Source organism: Pocillopora verrucosa, chromosome 1, assembly GCF_036669915.1.
Source record: "Pocillopora verrucosa isolate sample1 chromosome 1, ASM3666991v2, whole genome shotgun sequence".
Classification (NCBI taxonomy): Eukaryota; Metazoa; Cnidaria; class Anthozoa; order Scleractinia; family Pocilloporidae; genus Pocillopora; species Pocillopora verrucosa.
In genome coordinates this window covers 7965098-7986049 of record NC_089312.1, presented here as the reverse complement: position 1 = coordinate 7986049, position 20952 = coordinate 7965098, and the positions used below count along the sequence as shown (strand labels likewise).

Below are 20952 nucleotides of genomic sequence, written 5' to 3'. Positions count from 1 at the left end.
TCTAGCATTGCTTCATTGTGTTATATCGATCACAAAAGAAACGGAAAACAAACAAACAAAGCGAAAAAAAAAAAAAAACAGCTACAAAGTAACATAAACGCTTGGCAAGTAACGAAGGAGAACCAAGGGTATAACTGCTATTTCAAATTTACTCCAGCTCGCGTGTAAAACATTTTTTTTTTTCTGTAAATGACTGTAAAAGTATGAAAATCATATATGTGAACTGCGTTTGAAGAAACGCCTTGTTGCAAGGAAACAGCAAAGTGCGAAAGACCTCCCCCCCTCGTGTGGCCTAGTAATGGTCACTGATCTTGTAAGAACTTCTTTATGCGGAACCGAGTAAGCAGAATCTGATATTCCGTTTCCGGTTTCATAATTGACTTAAGCAAAATATAAAACTGCTTTGTTCAGCAAGATAAAGGAATTTCACTTGAAGACTGTTCCTCTATCGTCTATTTCGGCGTGTGGGATTTTAATTATATTTAAATCTGCCTGATAGAAATTGTTGGAAATTATTGTTTCCCTTAGTGGACTAGAAAAACATTACTGCAACTTATTTGGAGAGGATCTTTCTAGAAAGTTCTAGAAATATTTTTGTGTAGAAATGTGCTACCTCAGCAAATCGTGTGAGAGTCCCTGTGCAAAAGCGCCACGTTTACAGACACATGCGCAGTGGACACGACAGAGGTATCAGTGTCTATTCATCACGGAAAAAAATTACGTCATTCATAATTGTGAACCAATCAGGAAGGCGATTAGAAAAGAAGACAACAAATATGGCGGTCGTAGTGTGGAGACGCGTGTGCATGCATGTGAAAAGCAGTTTCGTTTAGGTTTGCAGAAGGGAATGGAGGATTTTCCTCTTTTCTTAAGAGAAGGCCTAATGATGTTTCAGTAGAAGGATGAAAAGTGCCCTAAAAGCGTCGGTAGCCTTGCAATTTATCACTTTAATGGCAGAGATAATTTCACTGGACGGGAATGGGAAATCGAAGGATGAAAAACCCAGTGGTTTGTCTGCTCGGAGTAGCTCGTGGTAAGGAGAAAAAGATTATGAGAGCACGTTATTGACCTTCCTTTTCATCTCTAAATTGATTCTTCTGGCGTTTTTTTTTTAGTTCACTTGTAATAGTAAGTACGTTGGATGGGAAGTTAAGTGCGTTGGATACAAGAGATAATGGCAAGTTACTGTGGAGTTTACCAGCTTTCCACGGACCTCTGTTGTCATCCAGCCTCAGTTCAGTTCAGGTATTTTATAGATAAAGTTTTCTTCTCTTCCATATAGGTTTTCTAAATCTTTCAGCGTGGGCGGTGCAAGGTAAGTGTTAACTCTTGATGTAATCAAAGCAAACGGATGCATTATCCGTCGGATGAAACGAATTCTGTGCGAAAGGCGAGGGAATCCCCAGAGTGAAAAGTCAGAATATTTGCATTTGATTCTTCGATGCTAGCATTTGTGTGAACCAGACTACGTCTGATTTAATGCTAGTTCTATATTGTGCCCAACTCTCCCTTCATTAGGGAAGAGGAATTTTCTCCCAAATTAAGTGCTCCACCACACCGTCGCTGTCAAAATGTGCATGAGATTCTGACTTGTATCAACAAAATACCTCATGTACTTCCAAACTACTAGAAGACAGGTATACTCTAACAAAGTTATTCGCCAGAAACACAAATTAGGCTGTGAGTTTTGCTGTATGATAGCTACTTAATAAGATGTGCTATGTCATCATATTTTTACAGATGGCAAAACACGTGGGTCTGATACCCTCATTGGATGGTGGATTGTATCAAGTCAGTGGAGACAAAGTTGAGGTAAACATGATTAAATCAAACAGTAATCAGGTTCTCAGCTCAAGTACTTTTGAAGTGGTAATTTGGCAACCAGAAAGTTTGAATGGTCACCTGAAAGAAAAGTTTCATTGCCGGAAAAAAAGAAGAGAAAAGAGTGCTGTTTATAATTATATTTTATTGAGCACTCAGCCGTAAAAAATATTGCTTGTCTCTGAAATATAGGATTATCATTGGCTCTCATATTTTTATTTTGAGTGGGAAGGAATATTTTAGCAACAAGTAAGGCTAAATACTCAGACAACCAACAAGAAAGAGACAATTTTTTAAAAGAAGAAAACCAGATAGTGTTAATAGTGTTGAATGCAAGTTTTTCGTCACTGTATACAATTGAAATAAGATAAAAAATATATATATATTACAGCATGTAACATGACTAGCAGATATAGCTGGTTAAAGCAATGATAATCACTGATAATTTAGTTTGAAATTGGAAACTCTTTTCACATTTTGTGTACAAATTTCGCTTTCATTTTTGGACCTACGTTTTCCAAATATAGACTGTAATAATGCCTTTTTTATTGTGATGATTTGTTTGAGTCTTAAAAATCCATACAATAATTTGTAGAGTTTTTCTATAAAGCAGTTGTAGAATTTTTCTGTCTAGTGGTTGTAAATGATTCTTTTGAAATGATACATGTACCTTAGATGAGAAGCAGAAAGCAAATAAACATTCTGCTATACAAAGCATCATGCACAGTGTGATACAACTTTTTATCATGAGACCTGTTTGGCCCAGTGTGCTTTTAGTGAAAAACATAATGGAAAAAAAATAGGAAGAAGGAAAGTTTTCTGCCTGGTTTTCTTTATCTGAATGGTCTTAGTTTCATTGGATGTGCTTTAAGTTTTACAAATACTGATTTCAGTTTTTAATTTTCTATCCACAGCCCATTCCTTTCACTGCTGACACACTCCTTGGTTCCTTCCTAAAGCTTCCTGATGGTTCAATTTTAGTTGGTGGGAAGGAAGCCACTTCATGTGGACTTAATCCCTATTCTGGGAAGGTTAGGTTGTTTTTGAAGGGATTCCTTAAACTATAACATTATTTAATTCTTTTGGCTCTCGACAACCTTGGGTAGAGTTGGTTAGAGAATGGATGAAAACATCAAATCATGATGCAAACTTAGAAATAAGTTTCAGTTCCGTAATGTTTCAATTTACTCAGTATACTATATCTGAATTCATAAGTAAAAGCTGCTGGTGGTAGGTTTCATGTCCTTTTTTATGTGTATAGAGACAGATCAGCTGATCTGATTGTCCAATACCCTATTCATACTAGCAAAATGTGTTTTTTTAAACTGGTTTTTACTGAATGAAAATCATAAACGGAGAACTGAAAAACATAATTTTCCATAGGATTCAAGTACTTGCTAACTTGCATTTCCAGTGTGCTAAATTTTAGTACAAAAATGTTAGGTTAAGTAGTTTCTAGGAAGAAAACAATTAAACTGTGTTAAACATTAAACAACTTTAAAACATGTTTAAGCTTTGGTGTGAATGGGGTGTAAGTGAGAGTAGTCTGGAGATGGCCTTGTTGTTTGTGTTGGGGACTGATGTTTTGGTAATGATCGGGGAATCCATTATTACACACAACTGTATTAGTGAGGAGTTGTCTGTCAGCTGGAGTGGATGATATTTTTTTAAAGCATTTTAATTCAAAACCTGGGTTATAGAGAAATGTATTTATTAGGTAGATGGGAGGGGAGAATGGCTAAAATTAAATAAATCTGATTTTAGAGGTGAAAAAGTTGAGACAAGTTTTAAAAATTGATTGTCTTACTAGATGTGTTGTCTTTCATTCAGTAGTGCTTGATGTTATTATTCCAATGCGATTTTCATTCTAATTAAAGGCCCAATTTTGTTTCATAATAGGTACAGTATGTCTGTTCAGCTGATGGCTGTCAGTTAAAGGAGTCTGATGAGCAGCATGTCCACGGCAAGGATGTTCTTGTACTTAAAAGAACACAGCAGACAATCCGTGCTGTTGATCAGAGAACAGGCATTGAAAGGTATTCACTACAGTAGGCAGCTCTGTCATATCATTATTGTTCTCATCAATCATGCAGTACATATGCTGAGTTTCAATGTGCCCCTGGTGTAAATCTTTTTGAGCACTTTGAACTTTCATCTCCTCTTTTTAGCATTTCTTGTTACCATTTGAAATTAAGGGAAAATTTGCAGCCTAACTAATATATGTCATTGAAAATTTATTGTTCATCATTGATAGTCTTTTTAGATAAATTAACAGTAAAAAAGAGTAGTTATTATGATCAAAACTCAATTTGCTCTGATTCCAATAATCATGCTCTAATCAGTTATTACTGAAGCCTGTTTTCTGATTTTTTTGTGTTTTAGATGGAACTTTTCTGTTGGACAACATGATGTAAGCTTCTTGGAAGCTGTTTTAAATGAAGAAGATGATGCTCACTGTTCTGCTGAGGATGCTGAAGTGTTTACAGAATGGAATCTGCGTGTGTCCATTCCCAATGGAGTTGTAGCAGCAGTAAACACTCTTGATGCAACAGAGACTGAAGTAGTGTTATGGAGCCACCAGTTTGATTCCCCTATAGCAGCAGTATGGAGGCTGAATGGGGGTTTTGTACAACCAGTAAAATTATTCACAAAAGAAGTTACACCAGAATTAGCTCACTCATCTGACCAGGTGGCATTTCCACAGGGACCAGTGATGTATATAGGTAGGGTATTCTCATTGATTTGGTGATCTTTGTATTAATAACTTCAGTATGGTCCTATACATTTATTTACTGTATATTTGATATCTGCATGTACACTTCAATTTACTGGTTTGCTATCCTGGGGCTTTTTCTGGACCTCTGATGCTATAAAAAGAAAGTTCAATGTAGACTTTGTCATCATCCATTGTACTGTTAGCACAGTTTAAGAGAAGTTTGCTGATCAAGTATTTGAGCCTTGTTTTTTTTTTTAGCACATGAAACAACTGTTGGTGCTAACTTATAATGTTTCTCTGTTTTGTAAGACCTTTGTACAGGATATGTCTTATGTAAAGCATAATCTACAATATACGTTCGCATATAAAATGTTTTCATGAAGGTTTTTTACACAACAAACAACTGCCTCCTTTGGGCAAATGTAGCCTCATTAACCATACAATCATATTGTTGTATAATATATATATATTTTTTTTGTTTTTAACTTCCCATATGGCCTTATAGTGATCACAAATTGGGAAACAGGACAGCTAAGGATGGTACATGTTATGTAGCATTGTGTTAGAATTACTGAATATTGGATTCACTCTCTTGATGCTACCTATAGATGCATAGCAACATTTCATTTGCTTCAAGCTGGGGCCTGTTTCTCAAAAGTCCTTGAAGCCATATTTTACAATAAAAATGTAAAGAATAGAGAGGTAGATTGTGGCTCCCCAACCAGTCCATTTTGTGTATGTAGTTAATAGATTTATTTAAAGTTTTTCAAAAATTTTTAAACCCTCTTCTTAAATGAGAACAGAACAGCATTACAGGCCCATTAAGTTAACAGGACCTTCAAGAAACAGGCCCCTAGACACAATTGATTTTTTCCTAAGTTACTTGATATTTTGCAATAATTATTGATAATAATTGTTGCAGTATTGAAATTTGAAATTTGGTATACATATACACTTATGGATAATTCAATGGAATACAACTTTAAAACAATCACAATTTGTACAACTTGGCATTTTGATTGCCTAGGACCCGATTTCCCCAAAGCAACAACAATTTTTCAAATGGCCGGCTCAACTGTACTACTTCAGCTTTGTTAATAGCATTGAAAAATTTAGTTTGTTTCCCTCCTATCTTCCAGGAAAACATGAAGGTCAAGTTTACATTCAGACATCAGAGCCATTTAATCCAGCTCAGGAAAACGTAGTGGCTAGAATTGATGATGTTAGTGGCAAAGCAGTGGCACAAAGATTCAGGAAGGTTACATGGAGGCCATATTTGACAAGTTCACCATCACGCACACCAACTGTGGTTACAAAGGAGTTAGCTGTGTGGAATCCTCTGGAATATCCATTTGGTAAATTGAGATCAATTATGTGTTTCAGACTATTTTGCATGAGAAGGAGTTTTAAATAAAAGATAAACACATGATGCCTATAAAAATCAAAGGTTGACTTTGTGATAGAATTACAAATTTTCTTGTTGTGAAAAATCTATGATCATTTCATTCTCCCTCCTGGGAAATAGGTATTTAGTAGACTGAAAATAGGCAATAATTATGCTTACTTGTTGTTATTCAAGAATGACTTGTTTTAGTTGCTGCAACTCGCCAATCTTTTCTAGTGGTTTCTCTAGTGAAACATGATTGCCATGGTTCTGAAAATTGTCTGAGAAAAATTCCTTAAAGTGAGGGAAAAGTCTTTGACTATTATTTAGAGTTGTGGTAATTTTAAATTTTGAAGACAATTCAGCGAACATTGAAACCATAACTCCATCTTTTGTCTCATCTTTTGTTGAGGCTGTAACATTCTGACTGATTAAGTACATACCTCACAACTGAATAGCAACTTTTGTGTGGCTGATTGGCTAGTTTGGTTGTGAATCAGAATAGCAAGTACTCTACACTGTACACCTCCTAGCAGCTGATGAGACAAAATTGTACATCATGAGTTTAATTTCCCACCATTCCTTCAGTATATTGAAAGAAATAAACTAAGTGTTTTTGGTATCTGTGTGGTATATACTAATTTAAAAAATTATTCACCCCCACTTTGGTGAATAATTGTTAATTATGATGAATATATGAATGGTCAGAGAGGAAGCTTGCACAGGGAGTCTAAAATAACTGACAAACTGTTTGTTACAATTTTTTTTTATAATTAGTCAGGGAAGCTTTTATTTTGTTGAGGGGAAGTCAGGGAAAATTTTTAAAACTGATGTCTGTGGCAGCCATGTAGAAGGAAATAAACCAGTTTTAACTCCTCCTGGGTGAGAGATTAGTTTGAAGTTAAGCATGTAATGAAACACTGTTAATTTTGGTATCCTATTGATTTGTAGATAATGGCTATTACTTGTTGGGTGAAGTGATGCCTGTGGTTCCTCCACATACCCAGGATAAGCAACTTCTTTCAGTAGACTCTGAGGATGTTTTCGACAGAAAATCCAAGAACTCTTCTGAAAAAGCTCTGAATCGTAATGATCTCTCAGGATGGTGGTAAGAATAACTGTCTGAAATGAATCTAAGTATAAATTTTGCAACTTTGTTTTTGAGCTAAATGTTTAAATGTTATTAATATTAATTTACAATACTAATGATGCTATCATACAATACCACAAAAGCACAGACAAGATTAGGAAGATTGAACTTCAAAACTTTCATTATTGTTTAACAATGAGTTATAACCAAGACACAAAATTATATGTACATTTAAGAACTACAGTTTAGATTTGAATTTTGTAACTTAATGTGATAATACTATTATTGATTATTCAATAAAGCAACGCTTTCTTAGATAATTCAGGTACAGGCTGTGTTACCTTTTCTTTCTTAAGAAGCTGCTCTGTGTTTTAAAAAAGCACTTTTAGGGGCAAACATATGATGAAGTATTAAGAGCACAGCTAATGCTTGCAGGAATTATTTCAATTACAGTCATCGTGTTTATTTACTAATACATGTACACCATACCGATAGAATAAACATGAATTGTTTCTCTTGTAAGGTATGGTGCCCTGTTTGTAACAGCTGCTGTTGCTGTCATGGTCCAGTTTATTTTGCACTTCTTTCCTGGATCCAAGAAAAGAAATGTGAGTGTTTGAACCCTTCTGCCTTTCACATCTTATCAGCACTTCTTTGTTTTCTTTTATTCCACAAAATTTGGTGTTAAACTTCATGATGTAGTAATCCTTACAGTCGATTGATTCATTTGATATAAATCTCTTATTTTACTTCAGCCTGAAGCAATAACTCAGGACCAGAAATTGTCTTCTGCTACGTTAACACCATCCCCACATTCTTCTACAGCATCAATGGAGACAATCAAGGTATATGGAGAAATATCTTTACAGGTTATTGTGCTGTTACATAATTATTATGTGCTGGAAGGTAGCTTACCAATGTCATTCAACAGGTGCAAAAGATGGGTACAAGAACATGCTGAACTTACATTGTTATTAATGCCTCCAAAGAAAATTTTTACTTGATTTAATTGTACAATTTCTATTCAAGCTTTGCAGTGCCAATAACTAAACTTAAAAACAGACCAATCAGTTTCCACAAACCAGAGCATTAACGCTACCTAAGAAACTCCTTACATGACAATGATTTCTGATCAGGTTGTTGTTAATGTTAGTTGTTCTCCTTGACTAATTCAAACACTCACTGAGAAAATGCTCTAAGCAATTTTCAGAGACTGAGAGGCTTTTCTCTTGAAATGATAGTCTCATCTTGCAAACTGTTTTATACTCTAGTTAGGCTTCTGCACAACTTGTTCAGTATTCTTTCTCTCACTCACAGGAACCATCAACTCCAACCACACCAGATTCTTTATCACAGACAAACTCTTTTGTCTCAAGGTGAGTCACCAAGCTTGTAAGTTAAGTCAGTTACTAATCAATTGAATTTGTTTATGGAAAGTGATGCACAAAACCCAAGAATTGCTTTGCTTGTCTGAGTTTTATTGACAAAAGGGGGAACAGAAGATTTTCCTGGGTCTGTGTTTTTACTACTTGTTTGATTCTCTTTATCCATTCTTTACACTTTCCCCCCCCCCCCCCCCCTTTATTGCTTCAACATTACTTGAAGCTGAGGATCATCATATTGTGTTTGAAACATATCAATGTATCTGGTATTAAGGTCAAAAGGTTTATTATTTTCATCAGAAAATAGCTGTTATTTTTATTTTGCATTTGCAGATATGTAACTGATTTTGATCATGAACTGTGCCTTGGCAAGGGAGGCTTTGGCCTTGTGTTTCAAGCGAAGAATAAAATGGATGAATGCAATTATGCTGTCAAGAGGATAAGTTTACCAAACTGGTAATTAATTGGCTGAATTAATGAAAAACTTTAAGACTTGAGGATAATACAAAGTCATTGTCTTATTGTAATGTTGTTGATATGCTTTCATTTAAATAGAAATAAGTTTCAGATATTAATTAAAATGAAGGGAATGTAAATTACCTTTGGCCTCTTTTTTTCAAAACAAGGCCTTGTGCTCAATTTTTAATCATATGAAAAGATAAGCACCAGGACTCATTTTGAAAAACAGGCTAAAGGTTATTTGGAAATGGGCTATTGTATCGTCACATGTAACAATTAAGTCTCAAAGGCTGAAACTCTCACATTTTTCAGAACCACAAAATCCAAAAATGAATGTTAGGTGGCTAAGTTTTACCATCAATTTTCAATTGTTACCTGGCAAACAATTACTTAATGTTCTCCCACTCATATAAGCCCTTATGGTGATGGTGGGAGGGGGAGTTGGGGTGGGAGAGGGGCTTAATCCGTTTACACCTTAACATCAGTATGCATATTCTCCATACTACTCTCTATATATTTCCTAATGTGCTAGCAAGGAGAATTTGTTTAACAATCGAGAGGTTCTTTAGTTGATTATCATTTCCTTTATTCTCCTGACCCTATTGTTTGATTCAGGGGTGATATTGAAAGGAGAAATTAGATGCTAGTCGCTCTCAGTGATTAAAGAGTTAAAGAGAGGGGAGGGTGGCTTATCAAATTTCTTTGAATGCCAAAATGTGAGCCATATACAGAGTAAATTTTTTGTTGGAAAATCCATCAAGATGTTAGGCAAAACTAATGTAGGCTTTTATATAAAATCATATTTTGTACAGGACTGTTACCTAGCCCATATAAATAACACAGATATCTTAACAGTGTTAAAATTGTTTTGTTATTTTCTTGTGTGTATTTAGTTTTATAGTTTTTATGTAGGAAGTGTTGGAGGCTCATTAGAACATAATTGTTTTTTTACTTTTATTAGTTCTTTCAACTGATTGAATATTTCTCTTTAAGGAGACATACTGTATTTTCTCTTTCTCCAGTGATGCAGCAAGGGAAAAAGTGAAACGGGAAGTGAAAGCCTTGGCAAAACTTGAACATCCTAGCATAGTGCGATATTACAACTCATGGTTTGAAGAACCACCTGTTGGCTGGCAGGATGATTTTGATGCACAAATGTTGGCAGAAGGGTATAGACTCATCAGTCTTTTGTTTGTATTTAAAATTATTCCAAGGGAAATTACATATGATTGAATGGAAAAGTCTGATTGTTTTTTTGTTTTTTTTTTAATATTGATTTCTTCATTTGTTTGTTTGATTATGAAGGGAATTCAGTGAATTGCCATCAGAAGCACCTTCAATTGGTTCAGGGATTGCAATGCATGCATTACCAAATGATGCCTTGTACTTGCAAAATGGTGAGGCCTCATGAGGTTAATTTGGTGTTGTTGGTTAGGGCTATGTTCTTAATTTTTTTAGTTAAAGAAACTTGATGATTGGTTGAGATGGGCGAACTGATATGAACTGCTGAATTTCTCCTATCTGATTTCTGAAACTCTCCAGTCATCATTGGTGATTATTTTAAATTACTATATTTCTCTAGCACAGTTTGTAGAACATACATTTTCATACATGCCTACATATATTGGCAATATGTCTCAGAAAGTACCAAAAGGAAATTAAATGAAAAAAGAACACATTGAGCTAACTCTTTTACACCCTCACATCAGTATGCATAGTCTCCATACTGTACTCTATATATTTCCTTAGGTGTTGACAAGGAGAATTTGTTTATCAATCAAGAGTTTCTTTAGTTTCTTCATTTTTTTTTATTCTTGTGACCTCAGTGTGTGCTCTGGTAGTTATATTCTAAGGAGAAGTTAGATGCTAGTCACACATAAGGTTCCAGGGTTAATAAGGTAAAACGAAATTTATAGTATGAAACTTAATGTCTTGAAATATTTTTGCAAACTTGTAGGCATAAGTGAAGAAAAGAAGGCTAGAAGAAGGAAGAAAACAAATTCCTGCAGCCGATCCAGGCATTCATCTTATCACTCTAATCCAGATGAGGACAATGAAAAAATTGATAAGGAGATCATTGATATCCATCAGTTAGAGAATGAAGCATTTCTAGATAGAAATGAAATCAGTGATTCTTTTAGTATAGAATTTGCTTCATCAAGTAACAAAGAACTGACAGTACCCAAAAATGGATTTTACCACAATGCCTTGGAGGAAAGTTCATCACATGGCATCATCTTCAGACATTCAGACTCTGGCTTGAGTCAAAACAAGGTTTGTTTAATGATAGGAATAACAGTATATAACAGAGTGCTGTTCATAGATAAACTGTGAGCTTAAAAGGTTGTGCTAAGTTTAATTTTTTTTTTTTTTTTGACCTGCTGAATTTTTTGAGAAAACTCCTCAAAACTGTTGAGCTAATAGTAAATGTTTATATCTTACACTCCTGGTAGTGTAGATACATCTGTCCTCAAATAGTTACCACATTGACCTGTTATAAACTAAGAATTTGATTATGAGCTTAGGATTTCTACCATGTGACGAGGAAATAGTCTAAATCAACCCTCATTAGAATTTTCATTTTGTGTTATTTTCTTTGTAGGATGTTAACATAGGCAACATTGGATCATTGTCATCATCTGATAGCACACAGGATTCCATGTCCAAGGAAACAAGCTCCTCAGAAGAACTCTGGTTAACCTCTTCACATCACTCCTTACTTTCCAGTAAGATGAACATAATTTGCCTACATGTGACCAAACATACAAGAAAACTGTAATTTTTCAAGTTCTGCCTAAGTATGTTATATTGCACTTAAATTGTTTTGTGAAAGGGAAATAGACACTTTTCTTTGGCCTCTTATCTTGTTGAAAAGAGGTGAAGCAACTTTAAAACATAACCAGAGAGATTTTAGCTGATAAATGTATCAGTTAATTCTTTCTTTTTTCCTATGTTGCTACCAACTTTGAAGGCTCTCTTCTAGTTTTGTACGGAAGCTAAGATGATTGGAGGCTATCTTAATGTTTCTCCAAAGACTTTGCAAATATTTGCCTCTTACAGTTTCTATTTGGAATAGAAATTGAATTTAACTCTTAAAATTTTTACCAATGCTTGTGTTTAAATTTCCTGTCCAAAAGTGTTTGGATGAGTATTAACATGCAATATATGACCAGGAACTCAATTTTCTGATGCTTAATTCATTAAATGAGTTCCAGGCCCTTAAGCTCATCTGGCTTTAAACATTATAACTATGTTTATGTTTTAGGAGAGAAGCATAACTGTCAGGATGAGCAATGCAATGCTGATAAGCTGTCAGCACCATTGTACCTATATATCCAGATGCAGCTTTGTCAGCAAGAAAGCTTGAAAGACTGGCTCAAAGCTAATCATGAAAGGGACCACGGATACTGCCTGAATGTCTTTGAAGAGGTATCATTTTACTTAAGAAATGAGCACATTACTGGCATTGTTTTGTCTTTTGTTCTTCTCAAACAGACAAAGATTTGGTTTAAGATGCTTAGTTTCATCTTATCAATTATCTGGTGTACATGTGAAGCAAAACCTCTTGATTAAAAATAATTAGCCCAAGCCTAGAATGTGGAAAATGCCAAGGTTGTTATGTGGGAGTAAAGACATTTCTATTTCTGTAAAATGCATCTTCCATGATGATGGAATTCCAACATATTGTTAATAGCAAATAGGCTGATTATTTATTGCATGTTACAGATCCTAGGTGCTGTTGAGCACTTTCATGGAAAAGGACTTATGCACAGAGATTTAAAGGTAAGGGCAATTTTACAAACAAATGGAAAAGAGGCAGAACTGTAAGGGGTCATAAAGTCAACTTGTAATTAAGGATCATGGCAAATTCACTTTTTATGCAATGTTTCATCTTAAATTAATTTTGTAATTGAAGCAGCTTATGGACACAGTGATTCATTTTCTATCAAAAATGTGAAATATGTAGCCAGTAACTTTGAAGTCCCTTTTCTCATAGATTTACAGGCTAGTAATACAGGGTAACATTTTGTTCAATGAATATTGCCTCAGTGTGTAAATATTAGTTTCAACTTTGAAATAATCATATTTTTCCAAACATTGAAATATATCTCTATTCAATTTCACAGCCATCTAATATCTTCTTTTCACTGGATGGCTCAGTGAAAGTCGGTGATTTTGGATTAGTGACAGCCCACACATCAGAAAACACCCTGGACACACCCATTAAAGGTATGGCAACATTTAAACCAAACTGGACCATTAGAAACATTGACAGACAACTGGGCCTCACATCATCCATCACTAGTTGTAAATTGTCTTGCTTAAAAGAATCAGATTTTTATTGCTACTTGAAAGTTGTTTTGTAGGTCAGCTCTGAGATTATCAAACTGTATTTTTTAGATATTTCTTTGGTATCTGTTTAGATTCTCTAATGGATGACACAAATCATACAAGCCAAGTTGGCACACAGTTGTATATGAGCCCAGAACAGGTAAAATTGTTGTACAGTTTCAGCACATTCATTGAAGCTTGCTTGTAGTGCTGAGTATGAAAAATGGGTGATATAGTTGTGCCAAGTATAAGTACTAGTAACTTGTCATGTTTTAGGCACACACTTGTCTTGGAAAATGCCTTCTGAGCAATAAGTTTTGTACTGCTATTGAATTGGTATGGCATACATGTAAGTAATTTATTTATCAAAGGCAGACTTTGAAAGACCTGTTCTTCACTGTCAAAGATTATTAGCATAATTGTGTATTTGAAAGGAATGCCCATCTTACAAAATTACTGTTCAAGATAAATTTTAGTACTCTTATTTAGAAGTTTTTTTTGTGATTGGTTACCCAAAGATTTCACAGAAAGCATTATTGTTTCCAGTACAGACTAACCTTAATTTCTTTCCTCTTAATCAGATGGAGGGAAAGGCATATTCCCACAAGGTAGACATCTTTTCCCTTGGACTCATATTTTTTGAGTTGTTTTGTCCATTTGGTACTCAAATGGAAAGAATAAAGGTAAGAAGACCAAGATTGCTAGTAAGTTTTATTAACCAAGCCTGAGGTAGTGAGCTTCTAATATTTTTTGGACTGTTACAGTGCTAAGGGGATGACTTCACTTTCTCTACTGAGAAGTTGATGTTTGCATTCTTTTTAAGAGTTTGCAGCCTTTCTTATTGGCACCTCCCTTCCATTAACTATGTTTTGTGAAATCAACAAATATCTCTTTTTGATTTTTCAATAAAGGTACCTTAATAGGCTTCAGAGTATGTAATTCATACAGAATTTAGTACTGAAGGCTATTGCTTTAGTGAAAGGTGTGGTCCAAGTATGAAAAACATTTAGGTTCAATTCTCAAAACATACAAAAACTGACAAATGGCTGGGCTGGAATTTAACAAATGAATGAAACACTTGATCATTTGGTTATTGCTTCCATTACCAGTGGAAAAAAGGCTTATTAATTTTTTTAGACTCACTGTGTATTTGTTACTGTTAATTACAGGTTATGTGTGGTGTTAAACAGAGGGTGATCCCAGGTGACTTTAAAAAAAAGATGCCTCTACAGGTACAGTGTACAGTGCCTTATTTATGTCATATACTGTTGGTAGCTGGTCCCTTTGGTCGTCTCATTTGAATATTTCTTACTTGGGCCTTTAGCTTTAAGGAGCCAGCTAATGTTTCACACTTGTGAGTTTTGTTTGATATTTTATTTTATTTCTTTTTACGTGCTTTAAAAATTGCATTTTTTTTTGTTCTGATCATATTTTAGTCAGAATTGGTGCAGTGGTTGTTATCTGCAACACCGAAAGCAAGACCAAATGCTACAGAAGTCAAGAACAGTAGTATTTTGAGGAGGATAAGACAACAGGTTTCAGAAAGCCCCAATAGTTAACAAGAAAAAGGTTACAATTCACTTTCAATTTCAAAGGCTGTGCAAAATTACTGGATATCAATTTTCATTAACATGGGGAAACTAAGGGAGATAAATCCTGAGGGAAAATAACTGTCATTGGTCTTTGCACCATTGTGACATGTTCATGCAGTGGAATTATGAAAATTGTGCACATTTTGTTTGAATATTTCCTTATTTCTAAGTAAGTAGAATCCCATTTAATTGGCAGTTCATCCTAAAATGATGTATTTTTTAAGGGAAAATTTTTATATTTTGAAACAAAAAATATGTATTGTTTAGACAGAAATGTACATAAGGCTTGTTATTTATTAGAAATTAGATAAACAGACAAAAATCCTTGCATTTTTTTTCTCTTGTTTATTGTATAAATAGCAACATTGTAAAATATTAGCTGCAAGATAAATTGTATATCAGAAATAAATAGTATCAACAACTCATTGTTGTGTACAAAGTATTAAATGAAGCAATTCTTCAAATTTATAATTCTTCACCAAGAATTGAAATTAATCTGAATCATCAATTGCAAACCAAAATGACATTGAACAAGGGCTTTCAGGCCACTTCTATTTTTCAACAACCAGGTCACATGTGAAAATTGTGTACCATGCAATTTGCATAATCAAAATACGGCTGAAAATTGTCATTATCCTCTATGCCATGTTATTCTTACAAATTACATATGGCACAGTTATGTTTTGTGCAATAAACAAAGAATAGCTATTCAGTTGCCTCTTCCAAACGCATTGTAGGAATTTTAAGAGTTCTCATGAGCCCTCTCATTAAGTATATATATATATATTTTTTGGTCAGTAGTCCTCAGCAGACAAAGTCTTCATTGCTTTTATACAGTCTTCACACTGTTCCTTCGTTATGTTCAGGATGTCCAGCATTTCTGGACTAAACATTGTAACAACATCAACATTAAGCAGATGGCAACGCACTGTTGAGAAAAAAGGAAAAGAGTATTGAATTACTTTCCATGCTTCTCTGGTTTCATTCATCCGTACTGTTGATTGTTTCATACTAACCACTTGCTGTGGATAATGTTTCTTTAACAGTTGCCAAAGTCTTCTCAATTTCACCCATCCTTGATATCATGTTTTCATAGGTATCAGGATATGCTGTTGGTGAAAGACATTTTTATTTCCTCAAAATGATTTGTATCATAGAAGGTTGGCAAGATATAATTAATAAGCAGGTAACAAAGAGCCTGAGTGGTTAAAAAATTGACCACACACACACACGCACAAAGAATCTTTTTGGTGTCTTTTTGCATGAATGGAAATTAATTTGTGGTACTCTCTAAGAATACAGTGCCAAGTAAAATGATGAACCAGTTCAACCATGATAATGTTTCCATGCCCAAACCAAGAACATTGAACCCTGTAACCCACCAGATAAAATTATGATTGGGTTAAAGATTAACATTGTCTTAGTGGATTTTAGTGGAGTCTGGCTCAAGCCATAGTCTCTCCGCAATGCCTTTTGATTTCTTTTGCGTGATTGTTGGTAATCTGGGGGAGGGTCCACTTTTCTCAGTCCACTTGATTTGTCACGAGTGGGTTTAACCCTTAACCCGATATGACACTTCTATTTTTGCAATTACTGGTAAGCATCAACTGCTAGCTTGAGCCAAGCAAATATGGCTCAGCAGTCATTTTAAACTCATATGGCTGTGTATGGCTTACTTTCAGAATCACCAGTTTGACCTTGATCATCACTGCTGAAAGTGATGTCCTAAGACAAATAATTCAGAAAAGTTAATTTGTCGCAGTAACATTGATTTAGTTTAGTTTGGAAACGTGATATACTTAAAAAAATAGACTGTACTTGCTCAAGTAAACTTTAAGAGAGGTATGAATGTAATCTTTTTGGATTTAAAAATATTTTGAAGAAGGCCTTTTTGAAAACGTTTCAACATTTAGCATTCAAGTATGTGTACAAAATATACCGCTGAAACATAACCTGCTTACATTCCATTGCGCCTTGGTTTGTGGCGATCCATTCGCATCCTTGTGGGCTTTTTCCGTGGTGCTATTCATTAAGATAATGGAAATGGGTTCATTATAAGCTGTAAGTAATATCCTTTTTGCCATGGATAATTAAAACTGCTATTACATTGTTTAGTCTCGGTGGTTTTAAATGTACATTTTACTAAGTTCCGAAGCAGCTCATTATATTCTTTTAACAATCCTGAAGTTGATAATCTAGATAAACTACACGGAATATGCAAGAGCCTGAGGTGATGAACGACCGTACAGAGCTGGTAGTTCGACATACTTTTTATGAAAAACCGAAAAAACGCTTTTTCTTTAATTTTCTTTTCACGTGAAACTAATTGATTGCCGAATTCTGGGTTGAAGCCGAAATCACGTTAAGTCAAAATAAAACGCGAAAACTCATTTCTGTCAGAATGGAATTAGCATAAATGTTCACATGGTTACCGAAAGTCTCGACAAAATATATTTTTTTGCCGTCAAATCTGACTATTACATAAATAACATTCCAAATTAGTTTTTTCCCTTTAGAATAGGTAATTAGAGCCAAGGACGTTTATGGGTATTGTGTAAAATATTACCAAAACTCTTCATCATTACAAAACATCTGTTTTCCGGCAAAGTCCAAGTCGTTCCGTGCATCTTCACTAGTAAACTGACAGAAAGGAAATAAAAAAAGAAATAAGCGTTAATTTTGTTTGGCGAACGTGAAGGATGAGCTTCAAACTCATGTTTTCTTCAGGAAAATTTGATCTACACCAACACGACTGGAATTAAAATATTCGGAAAGAACCTGCTTTTCATGTGAATATTTAATGAGAAGGTTTTCAAAACTTGCCAAAATTATCGCTTTTCATTTTGAAGAGCACGTCAATTTAGGCTTGTAGAGAATGGAATATTGTTTATCCTCGAAATGTAAATTTCTTTTCAAAGTTAAAGCTGTTTCCCTAATTTTCTGGATGAAATTGTAAAATTGCGATTGTATGGATACACTATACGAACGTGTGTTTAATTTTAAATCTTTGAAAAATCTTATAGGCATATCGACATTGGACAACAAAAACCTAAGCGTTAATAATTATTTTCAACAGTTCCAGTTGCGTGTAAACACTTAAAATTGTGAAGTTTTTTTACTGAAAATCCGAAATCGTCACCTTGCGAGCTGAGTCTGAATTACAAATCGAGGCGGACATAGGATAAAACAAGCAAAGATATCGGCCTACCTGTGAGCAGACACCTGTATCTGCTCCGTAGTTCTCGCTGCTGTCATTCGTTTGCATATTTAGCGTATATAAAATAAATTATCGTCCCTAAGACGAGTACAACTAGAACAATTGTTGATGCCAACAGGAGTTTTAAATGTACTGGGAGTTCAGGGGTGACCTGACGAACGATTACTTGTCGCTCTAGTCTTTCTGTAGTTGGACGTTCGCCTTCCTCTATTAAAGTTTCGGCCATTGTTAACGCTTGGCATCGTCGCCGCGTTTCAAGCGCGGGAAAATGCTGACAAAATTTATAACAATGGCATTCATTGGATAGGAACTAAATCCTATTCGGATAAACTAAGCCACGTTATCATTGGTTCACCTGACGTCTTGATACAATCGACATATTTTCTGAATTTTCCCTTTTTTCCCTCTTTCTTGTTTCAGTTATTTTAGATATTTAATTATTTTTTTGATATTGCGTAGATGTTGAAGTAATGTCTAATATCACGAGCTTTCTAAAATCCCAGTCAGTGATCATAAAAATCTTATTTCTAAAGCATAAAAATAACCTAGAGATTTTTAGGAGGGCACAGTTCATTTTTCGTGACTTATTACAGAGGTGACTCTTTCATATATAATAAGGTTAGCGCTCATAATTCATAATTCAGTATGAAGCACTTGGCTATTAGCCAGTTTGACCACTTCGATGATCGAAGGAGATAAGTGCCTGGGCACGTGGCAACTCAATCAAGTAATTATCAGCCATCAAGTGATTATCAATAATTGGTGCTGCTTCGGTGGGAGTATAACAACTTAAGGTGGTTTTATCCACTGAGTTAATGATGAAAATTGGCCACTGTAAAGAGTTTCTGAAGCTGACATTTTGCGCGTTAGCCCTTCGCCAGAGCGTATGGAGAACATGTGCGTTGTGTGTGTTTTATATGTACAAAATGGAACTACGGTATCGATGGGAACTTAGTATTAGAATTAATGTTTGAATGGGGCTTTGTCATTGCTTTTACGTCACGAAGGTGTTCTCGGAATCGGTCGTCTTTCTGTTTCGCCAATGTGATACCTTTTGTAAAGAGTGCAAGTTATACAAAAGATGACATTGACGGAGATGCACGTGAAATGTTTATTAATCTTAATGGATCTCTTGGGTCCCGATATTTGCGCAGAAGTTACGAATGAAAGGACAAGTTTTGCATCGTGTGCGCGCATCCGGGTTGATCATTAGTTTGAAATTTTCGAGTCCATTAATAACGGTAATAGAACTGAGTGGAGTCAAATTTGGTCTGTAATCATACGAGTGATTAGCAAAATTGAACGACCGCGAAGCGGGAGTCCAATTTGTTAATCACGAGTATGATTACAGACAGAATTGGACGACACGAACTCCTGTTACCAATTAATCAAAACTATGACAAAATTTGAGAAAGAAACTAGACATCGGTTATATGTTTTCATGAAAAAAAAACATCAGTTAACTCGGCGAAATGCGAGACAATAGCGCGCGCACATGACGCGTTCTGTCTATTTACACAGGCATGACATGTGAACTGTCCTTTTAACTGTCCTATTGCATTGTCCAATTACAAGAATGACCGTAAACTGTCCTATTACACTGTTCAATTACAAGCATGACGCATACACCGTCCTATTAGTGCTCTTATCGGGCTGCTGATAACCAATCACGTTCGAGAATGTTGTTATAGTTTTGATTAGAGCTGAAATCACAAGTATGATTTCAGACCAAAATTACACGACACGAGGTTCAATTAGCGCTTTATTACATCCATCTTGGAATCGCCCAAATACAGGGCTTGGTAAGTTCAAATATTTTATTGATGCAGTACTGAGCCGGTTTGAAATTAAATTCATCCATTTTTTGGGGGGAAAAATAAGAGTTTTGGAAACAAACGTTGCAAAATTTGCCACATGATACTCTTTGTCTCTCATTTTCCTGCAATTTGATGGGTTACTTTAAACAAGCCTTGAAACCTGATTGCTTGTTTTGTTTTTAGTGTAGCCTCTTCATTGGCTGAAAAAAAGATGCGATTTAAAGCAAAAAATGGTGCGATTCGTGAATAAATCGCACCTATTAGAGCCAATCAGATTACAGGGACCACCAGTGATTTCAAAATGGGTGTAATAAAAGCAGATAGTTTTTTAAGCTCGACAAATATTGTAGAAATTGAGTCAGCTGTCGTAAATTACATAAAGGAATCGCAACCACTAATCAAAAATCAAATAAGTTCCTCTACGCAAGCTTCTCCCTCCTCAAAAGTGCCTATTGAAATTTAGCTGCAAGTAGAGGCAGTCCGTTATTTATTCAAGCACTGGACTTGCTGGGTACTAGGTTGTGCTTATCGAGATATTTGCCTTCTAATGAATTCAATTGGCCAATGTTTGGTATTTTGTTTACAAGCTCAGCTGTGACGCGAGTCACGCTTATTTCTGGACCTGTCAAGTTAATTAGTAATAGCCTATCCATGTAATTCAGGGCTTACGCTCCCTTAAGCTATCGAGTACCATATTTGTCGAAGTCGAAGTAAGGAGTTAGGAGTCATTTCTGTAAACACAACTTCTTATCATTCTTGGAGCTGGAGTTGGACAGTGTAAGTTTGTATTTCTTTCGATCTTCTGTTGATTTTCAGCTATCCTGATAATATTCCTGTTATTGTAATCACCGTGTGTTATGAGAGCTAGTTTATCAATAAATCAAATGTGATTATCATGGCACTTGGTTGAAGCGACGTTCTCCTAACACGCCACCCCATCGGAGCTAGGAAACGCGATACCAGCAAAAACGAACCTCTCGATAAAAAAAATAAACCAATCAAACAAAGAGAACAAACAAACAATAAAAAAAGAAGAAGCCAATGAAATATTCTACCATAAAAAATAAACGTTCCGTCTGCCGCAAATTTCCAGAAACGTGAGCAAATATGAACATCGAGTGACCACAAACAATGACCCACGG

At 35.1% G+C, this 20952-nt stretch overlaps 2 protein-coding genes across 2 annotated transcripts; one reads left to right on the top strand and one right to left on the bottom strand.

The window, feature by feature from the left end:
* The first annotated feature begins 769 nt into the window (after positions 1-769).
* On the top strand, positions 770-15172 carry LOC131799042 (eukaryotic translation initiation factor 2-alpha kinase 3-like). The gene is made up of 23 exons (XM_059116709.2): positions 770-1033; positions 1116-1245; positions 1741-1812; positions 2736-2852; positions 3721-3857; positions 4204-4544; positions 5677-5892; positions 6873-7029; positions 7535-7619; positions 7767-7856; positions 8329-8387; positions 8727-8849; positions 9875-10021; positions 10158-10249; positions 10810-11126; positions 11455-11578; positions 12118-12281; positions 12579-12635; positions 12980-13082; positions 13277-13344; positions 13766-13867; positions 14354-14416; positions 14621-15172. Exons 1-23 carry the CDS (start codon positions 903-905, stop codon positions 14741-14743), a joined length of 3018 nt encoding a protein of 1005 aa, XP_058972692.2. The 5' UTR covers positions 770-902; the 3' UTR covers positions 14744-15172.
* Positions 15173-15465: 293 nt separating this feature from the next.
* On the bottom strand, positions 15466-18239 carry LOC131799043 (uncharacterized). Its single transcript, XM_059116710.2, has 6 exons — positions 17985-18239; positions 17343-17416; positions 16738-16798; positions 16453-16501; positions 15793-15885; positions 15466-15704 (listed from the first exon to the last, which is right to left on the bottom strand). Exons 1-6 carry the CDS (start codon positions 18039-18041, stop codon positions 15571-15573), a joined length of 468 nt encoding a protein of 155 aa, XP_058972693.1. The 5' UTR covers positions 18042-18239; the 3' UTR covers positions 15466-15570.
* Between the last annotated feature and the right edge of the window lie 2713 nt (positions 18240-20952).

What these genes read in the sequence shown, in the direction of transcription:
- LOC131799042 (XM_059116709.2), top strand. Translation starts at nt 903, where the DNA reads ATGAAAAGTGCCCTAAAAGCGTCGGTAGCCTTGCAATTTATCACTTTA. An exon ending in TTATGCACAGAGATTTAAAG is followed by an intron (nt 12,636 to 12,979) that starts GTAAGGGCAATT and finishes TCAATTTCACAG; the next exon opens with CCATCTAATATCTTCTTTTC. An exon ending in CCTGGACACACCCATTAAAG is followed by an intron (nt 13,083 to 13,276) that starts GTATGGCAACAT and finishes GTATCTGTTTAG; the next exon opens with ATTCTCTAATGGATGACACA.
- LOC131799043 (XM_059116710.2), bottom strand. Translation starts at nt 18,041, where the DNA reads ATGCAAACGAATGACAGCAGCGAGAACTACGGAGCAGATACAGGTGTC. An exon ending in ATACAGGTGTCTGCTCACAG is followed by an intron (nt 17,417 to 17,984) that starts GTAGGCCGATAT and finishes CCTTTCTGTCAG; the next exon opens with TTTACTAGTGAAGATGCACG. An exon ending in TGTAATGATGAAGAGTTTTG is followed by an intron (nt 16,799 to 17,342) that starts GTAATATTTTAC and finishes CTTAATGAATAG; the next exon opens with CACCACGGAAAAAGCCCACA.